This window comes from Suncus etruscus, chromosome 15, assembly GCF_024139225.1.
Source record: "Suncus etruscus isolate mSunEtr1 chromosome 15, mSunEtr1.pri.cur, whole genome shotgun sequence".
NCBI classification, from domain to species: domain Eukaryota; kingdom Metazoa; phylum Chordata; class Mammalia; order Eulipotyphla; family Soricidae; genus Suncus; species Suncus etruscus.
In genome coordinates, this window is record NC_064862.1 from 80,627,180 (window position 1) to 80,641,641 (window position 14,462).

Here is a 14,462-nt window from a genome sequence, read left to right on the forward strand (position 1 = left end):
CCAGTCATGGGATTTTGTAGACTTATCCCTTTACTGCATCCTAGTCTACTGTTTGCTTCTAAACTGGGGAAAATGATTTGAAAAAGGTACCAATTAATTTTTTCCCCATACTATGAAGATGCTCTACTCTATTTTCAAAGTACCTGCAACAAATAATTAAGTAATGCAAATGTTATTTAGTATTTTAATATTAGAGCAGTATATATTATAATATATTAATATATATTATTATATTATTAATATTAGAATATTAACCTATTTAGGTTTTGAACCTGAGTAGGCACCCACAACTCAACTTCCCTTTCTTTCCCCAGAGCTCCCTGAACATACTACCTGCAAGAAAGCAACTATCTGGCTTTCATTACTTATTCCTTTGCATAAACAAGCTATCCTAATATATATATTATATATATTTTTTTGTTTGTTTGTTTGTTTTTGGGTCATACCCGGCAGCACTCAGGGGTTACTCCTGGATCTATGCTCAAAAATAGCTCCTGGCAGGCTCAAGGGACAATATGGGATGCCAGGATTTGAACCATCATCCTTCTGCATCTAAGGCAAATGTCTTACTGCTATGCTATCTCTCTGGCCCCTCCTAATATTTTCTAATAATAATGCAATTTCTAATAATATTTTTATTTATAAATATATTTTTATTTTATTTATATTCTTTGTTTTTGGGACACACTCAGAGGCACTCAGGGTTACTCCTCACTCTGTGCTCAGAAATCAATCCTGGTAGGTTTGGGGAACCATACAGGATGCTGGGGATTGAACCTGGGTTGGCTAGATGCAAGGCCAATGCACTACCAGCTGTGCTATCACTCTGGCCCCTAAATATATATAAATATAAATAATATAATATATAAATATATATTTATGAAAATATAAATTTATTACAATAGATTGTAATGTTGAAATCCTATATATTCTTATTAGGTAAATAGATAAATAGCATTGATCTACTATACTAACTATCAAATATCAGCATCTATCTAATTAAAGGAACCAATTTACAGGGGGAATTCATTGACTAAGGAAAAGCTCCTCAGTAGGAAATGAAAAGGTTTGTATTCACTGAGAAATATATAGGTTTAGGTTCTTAGTGTAAATGTATATATGTATTTAAATGTATATTTTTGATTAGTTTACATGATTAATACAACACTTGAGGTGTCTGAGTTGAAAGGTCATAGATTCAATATTAAAAGGGACTTGATATTGAGATATTTAAGATTGGACCTCAGAAGCCAAGTGAACTTCTTTGAGAAGAAAGTCCATCCACACCTCCTAATTACATTATTGTATTACTCCTTTACTTATCTTTCCCTATTAGGAGGTCTTTAGGGACTGAGCTGACAAGAAACACCGACTCTCACTATTCATCCTGTTATTGATCCCTCAAGGCCATGGAGTAATAAGTAATAGGGAGTCAGACCTGTAGCCCTGGTGGTCATTTCTCAGTGAGGCTCATACCTGTCTCTCTTGTACCATCATCTCCCATTCAAGGTTCATGCCTGACTCTGTCTTCCTCCCCATCCTGAGCACAGAGCCTCAGCTTTGATTGTTCACTAGAAAGGAGAGAGCTGTGGGCCCCAGGTCCAAGCATGATTCAGCAGAGATCGAGCAGAGACCAGTGAGTGGTGAGGGAGTTGGTAGATGTGGGAGGCTGCTTCTGACTCTTGACTCTTCATCTGAAAAGAGGGACATGAAGGCAGACATGGGGACACCATGTGCCTGGTTTTATGCAGACACACAGTCTGGTCTTGGAGATTTGGGTGTCTCCTGCTTTCCCTACCTGCATGTTTAGCTTCCATTGGCCTTGCCAAATGGGCTGACAAAGAATCTTTCCCAACTCTTATGCAGACAAACCAAAATGTTTGCAGAACAGGTCATGTTCCTTATTATGTTGAGGAATGAATAACAGTAACATAATGATCATTACTGGTGGTTTCCTCTTGACAATCTTTTATAGTTATGCATGTAATTATTATAATGTTCTCTGAATACTCACCCACAACATGTAAGGTAGCATTATCATTTTATACTTTAATATTCCACAGTTGAGAAAAAAGAAAGGATTTTTTTATTTTTTTAATTAATTGAGGCAGTGTTGGCTAGAAGAATGCAAGTGTTTCTGATTTTTAGTGGGACAATGTTACTTTATCACCATTTTAACCTGTTTGTCTATATTAAAAATTAGATAATGTCAGTTTTGAACCTGAATATACACCCACAATTTAACTTTCCTTTCTTTCTCTTTTTTTATTTTATTTTTATTTTTTGTAGTTTTTGGGTCAGACCCGGTAGTGCTCAGGGGTTATTCCTGGCTCCAGGCTCAGAAATTGCTCCTGGCAGGCACGGGGGACCATATGAAATGCCGGGATTCGAACTGATGACCTTCTGCATGAAAACCTTACCTCCATGCTATCTCTTCAGCCCCTTAACTTTCCTTTCTTTCCCCAGGATCCCCCCTTGCCACAGCCTGTTTGTCTGAACACTTCAGGGACTTCTCAGGGTCCCCAGGAAAGTAGGTGCAGGGTTCGGCTAAGGAAGGAGACACACTCATTTGTTGTGGTGGATCATAATTATGTGTCTGTTTATTGAATTCTACAGGGGTGTATTTAAACATGAGTTTTACATGTGAGAGATTGCCTACATCTGCTTTCCTGCAAGGTTAAAAAACTATACTTCTTTGTTAGAAAACAAAGTTATCAGTATATACTTTTTGATCTATAAGTTTATTCACAACAAATAATTCACAGACCTTTAGTGTGGGTTACAAATCTTCTGAATGATAAGTTCCAATTAAAAGACAGAGGGAGTTGAGCCAGAGGCTTCTCTGGTCTCTAAAGGCAAACTTTAACACTTCAAAGATTTTACTCGTAGGCTGGACCTTGGTTGCCAATTTTGATATAAATTAAAAGATTAGCAAGTTTTCCAGGTGTTCCTACAAAGGGCTCCTTTCATCTGAGCAGAATATCTTTTAAAAGACTAACTTTACTTTGAGAATTACAAAGTCATTTTTTATGTTTCTCTTGATGCTGATTTTCACAGGTAAAGTGATATTTAATCAAGGCCATATTTGTGTGTACTAATTTTGTCATCTAGAAATACATGTTCAACTATATATGTATGTTGTGTTGGCACAGCAACAGGGAGATTCTTATTAGGCCGAATATATATATGAAACTATTCCTTGAAACTATTACGAAGCTTGAGAAATACCACCCTCACTTTTCAAGGAAGTGACCTCTCTTTGAGGTCTTCTCAGCAATCCACACTGGGGGAGCCCAGCGAGCCTTCCGATATTATTAACTTTCCTTAAATTATGGCAGTAGTATCCCCTGGACATTCAGGCTGCAGGAAATCAACTATCTGGCATCCATCACTGATTCCCTTGCATATAACAAGCAATGACTCTGTTAATGAATTGCTTAAATCTGATATTTACACAGTGAATAGAACCTGTGTTGTGTTACTGATCCTCCCCTAATCAATTATTGTGCCCCACTCTAGGGTGTGACCCGGTAATAGTATATTGGATTATTTCTTACTTGGTATTCTGCTCCCACCCTAGGGTGGTACCTGACTCGTGTATAAAATCAAGGGTCTGAGGAAGGTCGGGGCTGATTCTGGGGCTGATTCTTCGGTCTTCTTCCATTGAATAAAGCTGATGTCACCTGAAACCTGTCTGTGGAGCATTTCCTCGCCGCTATCCTGAACCCTCAGACCCGATGGCTGGAGAGGGTTGCAGACGCATGGCCTGGGCCAGCAGAGAAAGGTCCCTCTATCCATCCCATCACCATTCACCCCCATCCAGGGCTGATATTCAACACACCTGTACCCACTTTCATTTATTTTCTCATAGGTGTCTCTGTCCTGTGGACCCACACAATAGAACAGGAACTGTGGAATTCCTCCTCCTGGGATTCTCAGATGATCCACAAGTTCAGCTTCTCCTCTCCTGCCTCTTCCTGTCCATGTACCTGGTCACCATTACTGGGAACCTGCTCATCATCCTGGTTGTCATCTCTGACTCCCACCTCCACATCCCCATGTACTTCTTCCTCTCCAACCTATCCGTGGCTGACATTGGTTTTACCTCCACCACTGTCCCAAAGGTTATTTGGGACATTAACACTCAAAGCCGAATCATCTCTTATGCAGGCTGCCTGGTGCAGTTTTCACTCTTTTACAGTTTTGTATGTTTGGACAGTGTCATTCTTACAGTGATGGCTTATGATCGCTTTGTCGCTATTTGCCACCCTCTTCACTACTCAGTCATCATGAACCCCCATTTCTGTTATCTACTGCTTCTGTTGTCTGTTGGCATCAGCCTGCTGGACTCCCAGCTGCATTGCTTAATGATATCAATGCTCACTTTCTGTGCCCATGTGGAAATCCCTCATTTCTTCTGTGACCCCCCTCAACTTCTCAGGCTTGCCTGTGGGGACACCTCCACTGCTAACTTACTCCTGTGTCTTATTGCTGCCATCTTTGGTGGTGTGCCAGTCTCAGGGATTTTTTACTCGTATACAAGAATTGTGTCCTCTGTTATGAGAGTCTCCTCTACAGGTGGGAGGTACAAAGCCTTCTCCACTTGTGGCTCTCACCTGTCCATTGTTTGCTTATTTTATGGAACAGCTGTTGGGGTTTACCTCAGTTATGCTGTCTCCCATTCTCCAAGAAATGTTGCACTGACTTCAATAGTGTATTCAATGGTGGTGCCCTTGCTAAACCCCTTCATCTACAGCCTGAGAAACAAGGATCTCCAGAGAGCTTTCCAGAAGCTTCTCAGAAGAACAGCCTAATCTCAGTACTTGTGATTTTTGTCATAGCTATGATCGGAAAAACAGTCACGTTTTCATATCTCATATGACAAGGGATTGAAAACCTCCCTCATCATGTTGTAGAGGGTGAGGATGATCTTGTCCTCAAGCAGTCAAAATTGAAAGTGAGGGACTAGAGTAAAAAGGGCCACATTAAGAGACTTCATTTAGGGAAAGGCAAAAGAAGGATAGTAAAACAGGGAAGCTCCCAGATGGTGGGATGGATTTTCTAAAACAGGATAACTTATTAACAGAGGTGGGTGGGTGAGCCTCTCTTTATTATGCTCCAAGAATCTGAGCCAGTAAAACAGGGGAGACTATATTGACATGGTTCTCTTCTGGTGTCCACATCCAGCAGGAGCTAGTTCATCAGATGATCAGGCACTCCTTGGGCCTCCTTTGTGAACATCTATGCCAAGTGATTCCTTTGTTTATGGGTTATATTCCTAATATCACTCTCCTGTTTTCCTTGTTCCTAAAAATACCAAGAAACCTGGGCTCCGATATTCCTATGAGACTCTCAACATGACAGATGTAGAAAATCAGTCAGCAGCAAGCAAGCACCAAGGAGAGCCCATTCTATTTGTGAGAAACTTCTGTAACACAGTTGCTGATGGTGGAAGAGGATTAAGGTGTGGGTGAGGGTTTTCCTCTAAAGTGAAGATTCTACAGTTGTAGGAAGACCTTATTTTCTGATATCATTTCTCATTACCTTCATCCTGCTTATTCCTTTCCCACATTTACTGTAACAGATTTCTTCATCCCAGTGTGCATATTTGAGGTTCTATATTAAAGCACATTTTCTGCTGATAGCCTGATGGTAACTTTCCTTTTAATCTCTGCTCCAATGCCACCAGCTTTACTCATGTTTAGGTCTCACCTAAATGTGAGTAAGAAGTCACTCTTATGTATACTTTCTCTTTGAAACTTTTCCTTTGTTATCACAGCCTCTCTCATCAAATATTTTATTCCAGCATTATAGATGTATGTCCTATAAAATCTCTGCACTACTATAATGCATTCATTTTCAAAATGCTTGAGGAATTGAAATAAAAAATGATGATGGAAAATATTAGGAAAAACCCTGAAATCAAGACCAAAATTCACAAACAAAGCTGTTACAAGGAAAGCCTAGGAAAGGAAAGTTTAATTTCAGAATATATTGAAATGAGTTTTTTTTGTTTAGGATGCCAAAAAAAAAAACCCTCACAAACTCTAATAGTAATGTTTATGTTGATTGTAATATGGTAACATCCTTGAAGTAGATATTAAAATTGTGTTATTCACATAAATAGTCATGAAATCTAATATTCTCTCAACACAAACAAAATTAAGGCTGTTTGTGTTAGGAAAATTATGTGCTTTACTCACTCTCCTGAGTCCTTTCCATCATATAGAACAGTGGTCCTCAAACTATGGCCCGCGGGCCACATATTGTATTTGTATATGTTTTGTTTATTCATTGCAAAATAAGATATATGCAGTGTGCATAAGAATTCGTTCATGGGGCCGGGTAGGTGGCGCTGGAGGTAAGGTGTCTGCCTTGCAAGCACTAGCCAAGGAAGGACCGCGGTTCGATCCCCCGGCGTCCCATATGGTCACCCCAAGCCAGGGGCGATTTCTGAGCACATAGCCAGGAGTAACCCCTGAGCGTCAAACGGGTGTGGCCCAAAAACCAAAAAAAAAAAAAAGAATTCGTTCATAAGTTTTGTTTTTACTATAGTCAGACCCTCCAATGGTCTGAGGGACAGTGACCTGGCCCCCTGTTTAAAAAGTTTGAGGACCCCTGAATAGAATCAGGCAACATAACATGAAATTGCTCAATTTCTTCTTATGGGATTGTCAGAAAAAGCAGAATTACAGCCTCTCATATTTGTGATTTTTCTCATCTTATATGTTATCACTATGCTCGGAAATCTACTCAGCATCCTGGTCCTTACCGTAGACCTCCCATCTTAACATCCCCATGTACTTCTTCCTCTCCAGCCTCTTCGTAGATATCTGCTTCACCTCCACCACCATCCCCAAAATGTTGGAGAACATTCAGACTCACTGAAAAGTCATTACTTTTGGAGACTGCCTCACCCAGAAGTATTATTTCACAATATAACTTGTAATGGATAATTACTTCCTGGCTGTGAGGACCAATGACACTTTGTGGCCATCTGCCACCCACCATCTATACAACATGACATCAAGAACCTTCAGTTCTGTGGATTGCTTGTTCCTTCTAGCATCCTGTCTAGCACCCTGGATCCTGAGATTTGTGTACATCTTACTAAAAAGCTTGATAGTGTGGTGAGCTTCCTTCTGTACAAATGTGAGGATTTCCCACTTTTTCTGTAAATCAGACAGGTGGTCCAACTTGCCACTTAGGACATCTTTCTTAATGACAGTGGGAACTATTTTGGAGTTGGGCTGTTGGGCAGTGGTTCATTGGCTGGGCTCCTTTTTTCTTATTTTAAAATCATTTCTTCCTTACATTAAATCTCTTAAGCTTAGAGGTAGTATAAAGCATTTCCTACCTGTCTATCTCACCTTTCTGTGGTCTCCTTGTCTACTGCATAGCCTTCAGTATGAAACTGAGCTCTATAACTACCCCAAATACACACTTCAGTGCAACAGTCTTTGTGATTTACACTGTTTACACCCACATAGAACCCCTTTAATGACATTGTGAGGAAAAAAGACATAAGAAGGGCTCTTTTAGGAGTCTTTTGAATGTGGGAGATGATTGTTTGAGGTCAGGTGTCTATGATCAGTAGGTCATAAAATTTCAGTGCCCCAGTTGCTTATCTTTGACTATATCAGTTAAATGTTGTTCTTTTAGTTATCTCCTTATATTAATCATTTCATTTATTCATTTCTTTAATTATTTACATTAAAAATTTTACTTCAGTGCACACATAAGTGAGTTTACTAAACTTTTGGTTCCACCTGATTTTATTTGGGGGCTTGGGCCACACCCTGTGATGCTAGGGGGTTACTCCTGGCTATGTGCTCAGAAATTGCTCCTGTAGGGGCCGAAGAGATAGCACAGTGGTGTTTGCCTTGCAAGCAATCGATCCAGGACCTAAGGTGGTTCGTTCGAATCCCGGCATCCCATATGGTCCCTTGTGCCTGCCAGGAGCTACTTCTGAGCAGATAGCCAGAAAAGAAATTGCTCCTGTCTCGGGGATCATATGGGATGCTAGGGATTGAACCCAAGTCTGTTCTGGGCAGTCACCTACATGGCAAATGCCCTACCACTGTGCTATTACTCCAGCCCCTGATTCTTATATATTATTGTTTCTTTATTTTCCTGTGTTTTCCCCAAAGACTTGGCTCAGGAATATTTTGAAATTTTTGCTCTGGGTGGGTCGTGCCACACACAGGTGAGTTAGCAGGGAGGGAGACCAACCCCCACCGCTAATCCGCAATAATCCTGCTCAGAATCCTCAGGGCAAGGAGTTCTCCAGCCATATAGACCACTTAAAAACACCTTGAAATTCCAACACACCAACCCACCTTATGCAAAGAACAACGGGGAAACTAAGGAAAACATCAATAGCTGGAGAGCAGGAAATAAACTTTAAAAAATTTTAAAGCCCTCCAAAATGTATAAACTCAATAGATGAAGATCTAAAATCAGTATTTAATGTCTTAGCAATGGAATTCAAAGAATCACTAACCAAAAAAAATAAGAAATCATAAACAAATCTCAGACTAATAGATCAGAATAGAATATTCAGTGACACCCCCAAATATAAAGTCAACTAATATTTGAAAAGGTGCCAAGAAATGGAACAAAGACAGTCTTCAACAAATGGTGTTGAAAAAAACTGGATAATAACCTGTAAGAAAGTAAAGATTGATTCATACCTCACAACTTACACAAAACTCAACTCAAAATGAATTAAAGACCTTGAAATCAGACCTGAATCTATAAAGTTCACCGAGGAAAAATAGGAAGGACACTTCAAGACTTATACCTCAAAGAAAGTCTTTGATGGTGGAATGTCAATGGCTAGAGTTATAGCATCAAACCGAAATAAATGGGACTACATCAAACTAAAAAGTTTCTGCATGGCAAAAGAAACACTGGTTAAAACTAGAATACAGTGAACAGAATGGGAAAATTTTTTTTGCACTCAACACTGGTTGATATCCAGTATATACAAAGCACTCAGAAACGTTAGCTCCACAAAATCTAATGAAGCTATAGAAAAATTGGGGGGGGGGGAGAAATAAATAGACACTTCTCTGAGGAAGACCAGCAGATGGCCAATAGACACATGAAAACATGTTCACCATCACTCATCATTAGGGATATCCAAATCAAGTCAACAATGAGGTACCACCTTGAACAGTAAAGAATGGCATACATCAAAAATAACAGGACCAATCTCTGTGGTGGTGATGTGGTAAGAAAGGAAATCGCATCCACTGCTGGTGAGAATGCTCCTTGGTCCAATCTCTATGGAAAACAGTATGAAGGGTTATCAGTAAACTCAGAATTGAGCTGCCATGACTCAGCAATCGCACTCCTGGGTATCTATCCCCAAGACAGAAGGACATTTATCTCAAAGTATGTATGCATTCCACGAATTATGGCAGTACTCAGAACAATAGCCAACATTTTGAATCAACTTAAATGTCCAACAACATGAAGATGTGTTACTTACACACATGGAATACTACATAGCAGTTAGAAATGATACAATCATGGATTTTGCAACAACATGGATGGAACTAGAAAATATTACATTAAATAAAGTAAGCCAGAAGAAAAAGGATAAATACAGAATGATAGCTCGCATCTGAGGCATGAAGAAACATAATGGTCTAAATGGTAGAAACTCCAAACACCATGGGTATCAAGGTATAGTGAGAAGAAGTTATCAAATCAAGAAGAAGAGGGGAAACACAGAGCCTTGACTATCTTTTATACCATAAAGAAACCAGCAACAAGGGAACAGTGATTTAGAGTAAACAGGTGTCCATTCAACCTCTCACTACAAAGGCCTATAATAATGCTTTAATGTATTGATCCACAGAACCAGGTGCAGAATATGAAAGCAAGCCAGTGACTACCACTGCAGTAATTACTAACAAAGTTTTAATGCCTTACTTTTATTGGGCATAAAATAACCCTTCATCTTCTTTGTTCACAGTGATCCCTGGAAAAATAGAGTGGATACCCTAATGTTGCAACTCGGTACACAATCATACTAGATACCAGATACAGTGCACATTATGACAATGTATTGATAAAATACTCCCATTTCTTTTTGTTTATGTCTTCTATTTGAACCCAAAACATATGACCATTAAGACAACAGAAACAGACAACTGCACACCACAGACTTATGTTATAGATCTCTCTCATCGAATACATTTTCCCAAATTCTTATTATCCCATTTCCTTTTCTTTACTTTTTCCTACTACTTCCTCCCTTCTTTCCTCCTCTGCCTCCTCCTCCTCTGCCTCTTCCTCCTCCTCCTTCTTCTTCTTCTCCTCTTCCTCCTCCTCCTCCTCCTCCTTCTCCTCCTCCTCCTCCTCCTCCTCCTCCTCCTTCTTCTTCTTCTTCTTCTTCTTCTTCTTCTTCTTCTTCTTCTTCTTCTTCTTCTCCTTCTTCTCTTTCTCCTCCTCCTCCTCCTCCTCCTCCTCCTCCTCCTCCTCCTCCTCCTTCTTCTTCTTCTTCTTCTTCTTCTTCTTCTTCTTCTTCTTCTTCTTCTTCTTCTTCTTCTTCTTCTTCTTCTTCTGTTGCTGCTGCTGCTGCTGCTTCTGCTTCTTCTTCTGCTTCTTCAACTTCTTCTATTCAACCTATGTTACATAAAGCCCATGCTATCAGTTTCTTTTTAGGAAAGGAACCTCAATACATAAGATGCGGCTGATGATACTACACAGGGAAGACACCTCTATAGTCCTCACCACCCATTGCGTAGCACTATAGATATGAAACTATGGTTATCCTAAAATGCTTCAGACACTATCTAACTCTGAAAACTTCATTTAGAATAGTTAACCCTTGTCATTGATGAAGTGCCTAGAAATGGGAAAACTTCCCAACCCGGAGGCACTGGCTTTTTTTCTTTTTTCTTTTTTAACTTTTTTGGGGGGGCCACACCTGTTTGATGCTCAGGGGTTACTCCTGGCTAAACGCTTAGAAATTGTGCCTGGCTTGGGGGACCATTTGGGACTCTGGGGGATCGAACCACGTTCCTTCCTTGGCTAGCGCTTGCAAGGCAGACACCTAACCTCTAGTGCCATCTCTCTGGCCTCTTTTTTCAACTTCTTTTTCTTTTTTCTCTTATTTTTTTGGGGGGGGCACACCCGGTGACACTCAGGGGTTACTCCCGGCTATACACTCAGAAATCGCTCCTGGCTTGGGGGACCATATGGGACACTGGAGGATAGAACTGCAGTTTATCCTGGGGTAGCACGCACAAGGCATAAGCCTTGTGTTCTGTGCCACTTCTCCAGCCCCTTTTTTCTCTTTTTCTTTCACTTATTTTTCTTTATTTTTTATGTCTTACCCTTTTTTCCTTTATCTCCTAATCTATGTTTGGCTAATTATTTATCTTTTTTAAATCCAATTATGTCTTAATATTTGGATTAATAATCTATTATTAATAAATTACTTAAAACATTTAACATAATTATTTCTTAATAATTGAATTAAGACCCATCCTATGAGTACCAGGCTTCCAATAACAACTTATGAAGAAATCTCTAATGTCTGTCTATATGTGAGCATGAGTTTGTATACAATGGACTCCTCTTTGTCAGCCAAACCTATATTGTAAACAATCCATGCTTACAGTGTATATAGCCCCTCTTATATATCATTCCTCCCCCTTTCAGAACTCTCATTCCTAATAGTTATTCATAACCCCTCCCTATATAACCCTCTTTACCCTCAGCTCTTAACTCAGTAAGTACTGAGTCCAACCACCTGCCCCAATAAACCACTACCCAGCTCCCAAAGTGAAAGGACACCTTCTCGGTCCCAAATATTGTGCCCCAGCAAGAAGCTACAATCACTACTCCTGCTGATTCATTTTATGTGGCCCTTCTTCTCAGTCCCCCCAAATGTGGACTGATACATGCTACCAGATTCAGTTCCAGAAGAACCCCCAGTCAAAGGGCACTACCTGATCCCTTACTGCTGCAAACCACTTCTCAAACTCAACAAGACTACGGTGTGGGATGAAAATCTGCTCTGGACCTCCCCCCATGCAAGACTATCTCAAAAGACTTAATGGGGATCTCTATATTTTTCTTGTATGTTTAATACCTTTTTTTTTGTTTTTTGGGTAACACCCGGCAGCGCTCAGGGGCTACTCTTGGCTCTACGCTCAGAAATTGCCCCCGGCAGGTTTGGGGGAACCATATGGGAGGCCGAGATTTGAACCACCATCCTTCAGCATGCAAGGCAAATGCCCTACCACTATGCTATCTCTCCGGCATAATAGTTATACCTCTTAGTGTGTTCATTTTCAAAGGAATAGGTAGCCTCTTCCATTCTTTTTGAATGATTAATTTTTAAAGCCTTTTTATTTTTATATATATTTGTTAATTTCACTTGTTTTGGTTCTGCTTGGTACAAAATTCTAAAAGAAAAACGTCTTGCTTGGGATAAAAACTCAGGTCAAAAACAGGGCACAGCGACTCTATAGTCTGTCATTTTTACCAGTAAATGCATCAAAAACATGGCACCATTCCCTTTTGCATCGGCACACTAAAAAGGGGGAAAGTTTATGTATAGAATCAAACTCTTATCTATTAGAGGTAAGAGCCCTTATATTTTATAATACAGGGGCATCTCTCACACTGAACATATGTCATGAGGACTCGTCTCCATATGATCAGACAACGACCATTCAACCCCAAACCTTAGATCCCAAATCACGATCTGACACAGCTTTCCTACAAAGCACCAGGAATCAAACTCCACCTGGGGAATCCCTTTATACCGCTCTGGCACCAACTTGTGACAAGTTGATACAACAACCTGACAATGAGGAAGCAGCAAAAACTTGACCCAAGAGCAGGTTGCTCTATCTCATCACCCAATGGTAAGATGAAATCAGAAGACATGTTATCCTTTGTCCTGTGCAAAAACCAAGATCACTAATTACAGAAGATGAACTTTGACAACTGTGACTAGGCAGAACTTTTCCTGGGACCAATAAAAAAGATCCTAGCCTAGGCTTTGGCCTAGGATTTGTACACAAACCAAGACCTCTAATTCCAAAGTTCTGACTTTGACAACCACGGTGGAGCAGAACTTCTGGAACGATAAGGAAAGACTCTATCCTAGGCTTTGATCTAGGATCTATACAAAAAACAAGATCACTAATTACAGAAGACTCATTACAACAAACGTGACTGAACAGATCTTCTAGAACCATTCGACTCTATCCTAGACTTTGTCTTATGGCCCATTGAAATACCAAGATGTCTAGGTACAGAGGACTGATTTTGTCATTCACAACCGAGCAGAAAGTTTTCTGGCACCATAAAAAGACCTTGGGGTATGGGACCGGAGAGATAGCATTGAGGTAGGGCATTTGCCTTGCATGCAGAAGGATGGTGGTTCGAATCATGGCATCTCATATGGTCCCCGAGCCTGCCAGGAGCGATTTCTGAGCATAGTAGAACCAGGAGGAACCCCTGAGCACTGCCAGATGTGACCCCCTCCCCCAAAAGACCTTGGGGTTCAATAATGAGCATGTATGGAACCTGTAGTTACTCCCATGACAGTATGCTTCAAGGGTGGAGAAACTGTATTTCGTTTTTCTTTTTTGTTTGTTTTGATCTTGCTTTTTTTGCTTTGTGTTTGTTTTTTTCCTTTCTTCTTTTGAATTGATATTTATAGACTCTAGATAGATTCCTCCCAGCTTGTTTTTCTTTATTCTTTTCTTTTTCCAACAGAACCATAAAACTTGAATCATCTTGTTTTCCCTCATAAATTGAGGGGAGAAAAATGGATGGTACCAGGAGTAACCAGTCATCTGAACATTGAGTGGAAATAAAAAAATGATCAGACTTAAGCACCAAACCCAAAGTCAATGACACCAGAATCGATACTCAATCTACAGCAATCTATACACAAAGGAGACTTGTTAATGCTAGCAGTCCATGGGGCAAATGGGGGAGGTATGGGGTGCATGCAGCTAACAGGGGTGGAGGAAGGTCAACACTGGTGGTAGGAATGGCCCTAATTATTTGTCATTATGTACTGTGAACAAATAGTAATTCACTTTGATCACAATAAAATAATTAAAAAATAGTTTGAAATTTTTGTTATTCTTTTGGCACAACCTGGATTTGTAAGCATTTCTTTTCCCAAGGTAAAAATTATGTCAAATCATTTGCCCAGATTATTTCCTGAAACAAGAAATATGAACTACATTACTGATATAAAATACACAATTTAAAGTTTTTTTATTTGTTTTCATTTAAAGAAATAATATGAAAACATATTTTGCTCTTTAAGTTTGTCTTCCTATTTGTCCACTAACTTCACTGTTTTTCCTGAGAAAATAGAAGTTAGCATTGATTGGCCTACTGTGGTACTTACTGGGGCAATCTACTAACGGGAAGACTCTTCAACAGTTCCCTGACTGAGCTTATGCTTTGGC

At 39.8% G+C, this 14,462-nt stretch overlaps 1 protein-coding gene across 1 annotated transcript; it reads left to right on the forward strand.

Moving 5' to 3' along the window:
• Window positions 1-3,737: 3,737 nt before the first annotated feature.
• On the forward strand, window positions 3,738-4,814 carry LOC126030001 (putative gustatory receptor clone PTE01). Its single transcript, XM_049788217.1, has one exon. It carries the CDS (start codon window positions 3,738-3,740, stop codon window positions 4,812-4,814), a length of 1,077 nt encoding a protein of 358 aa, XP_049644174.1.
• Window positions 4,815-14,462: the final 9,648 nt, after the last annotated feature.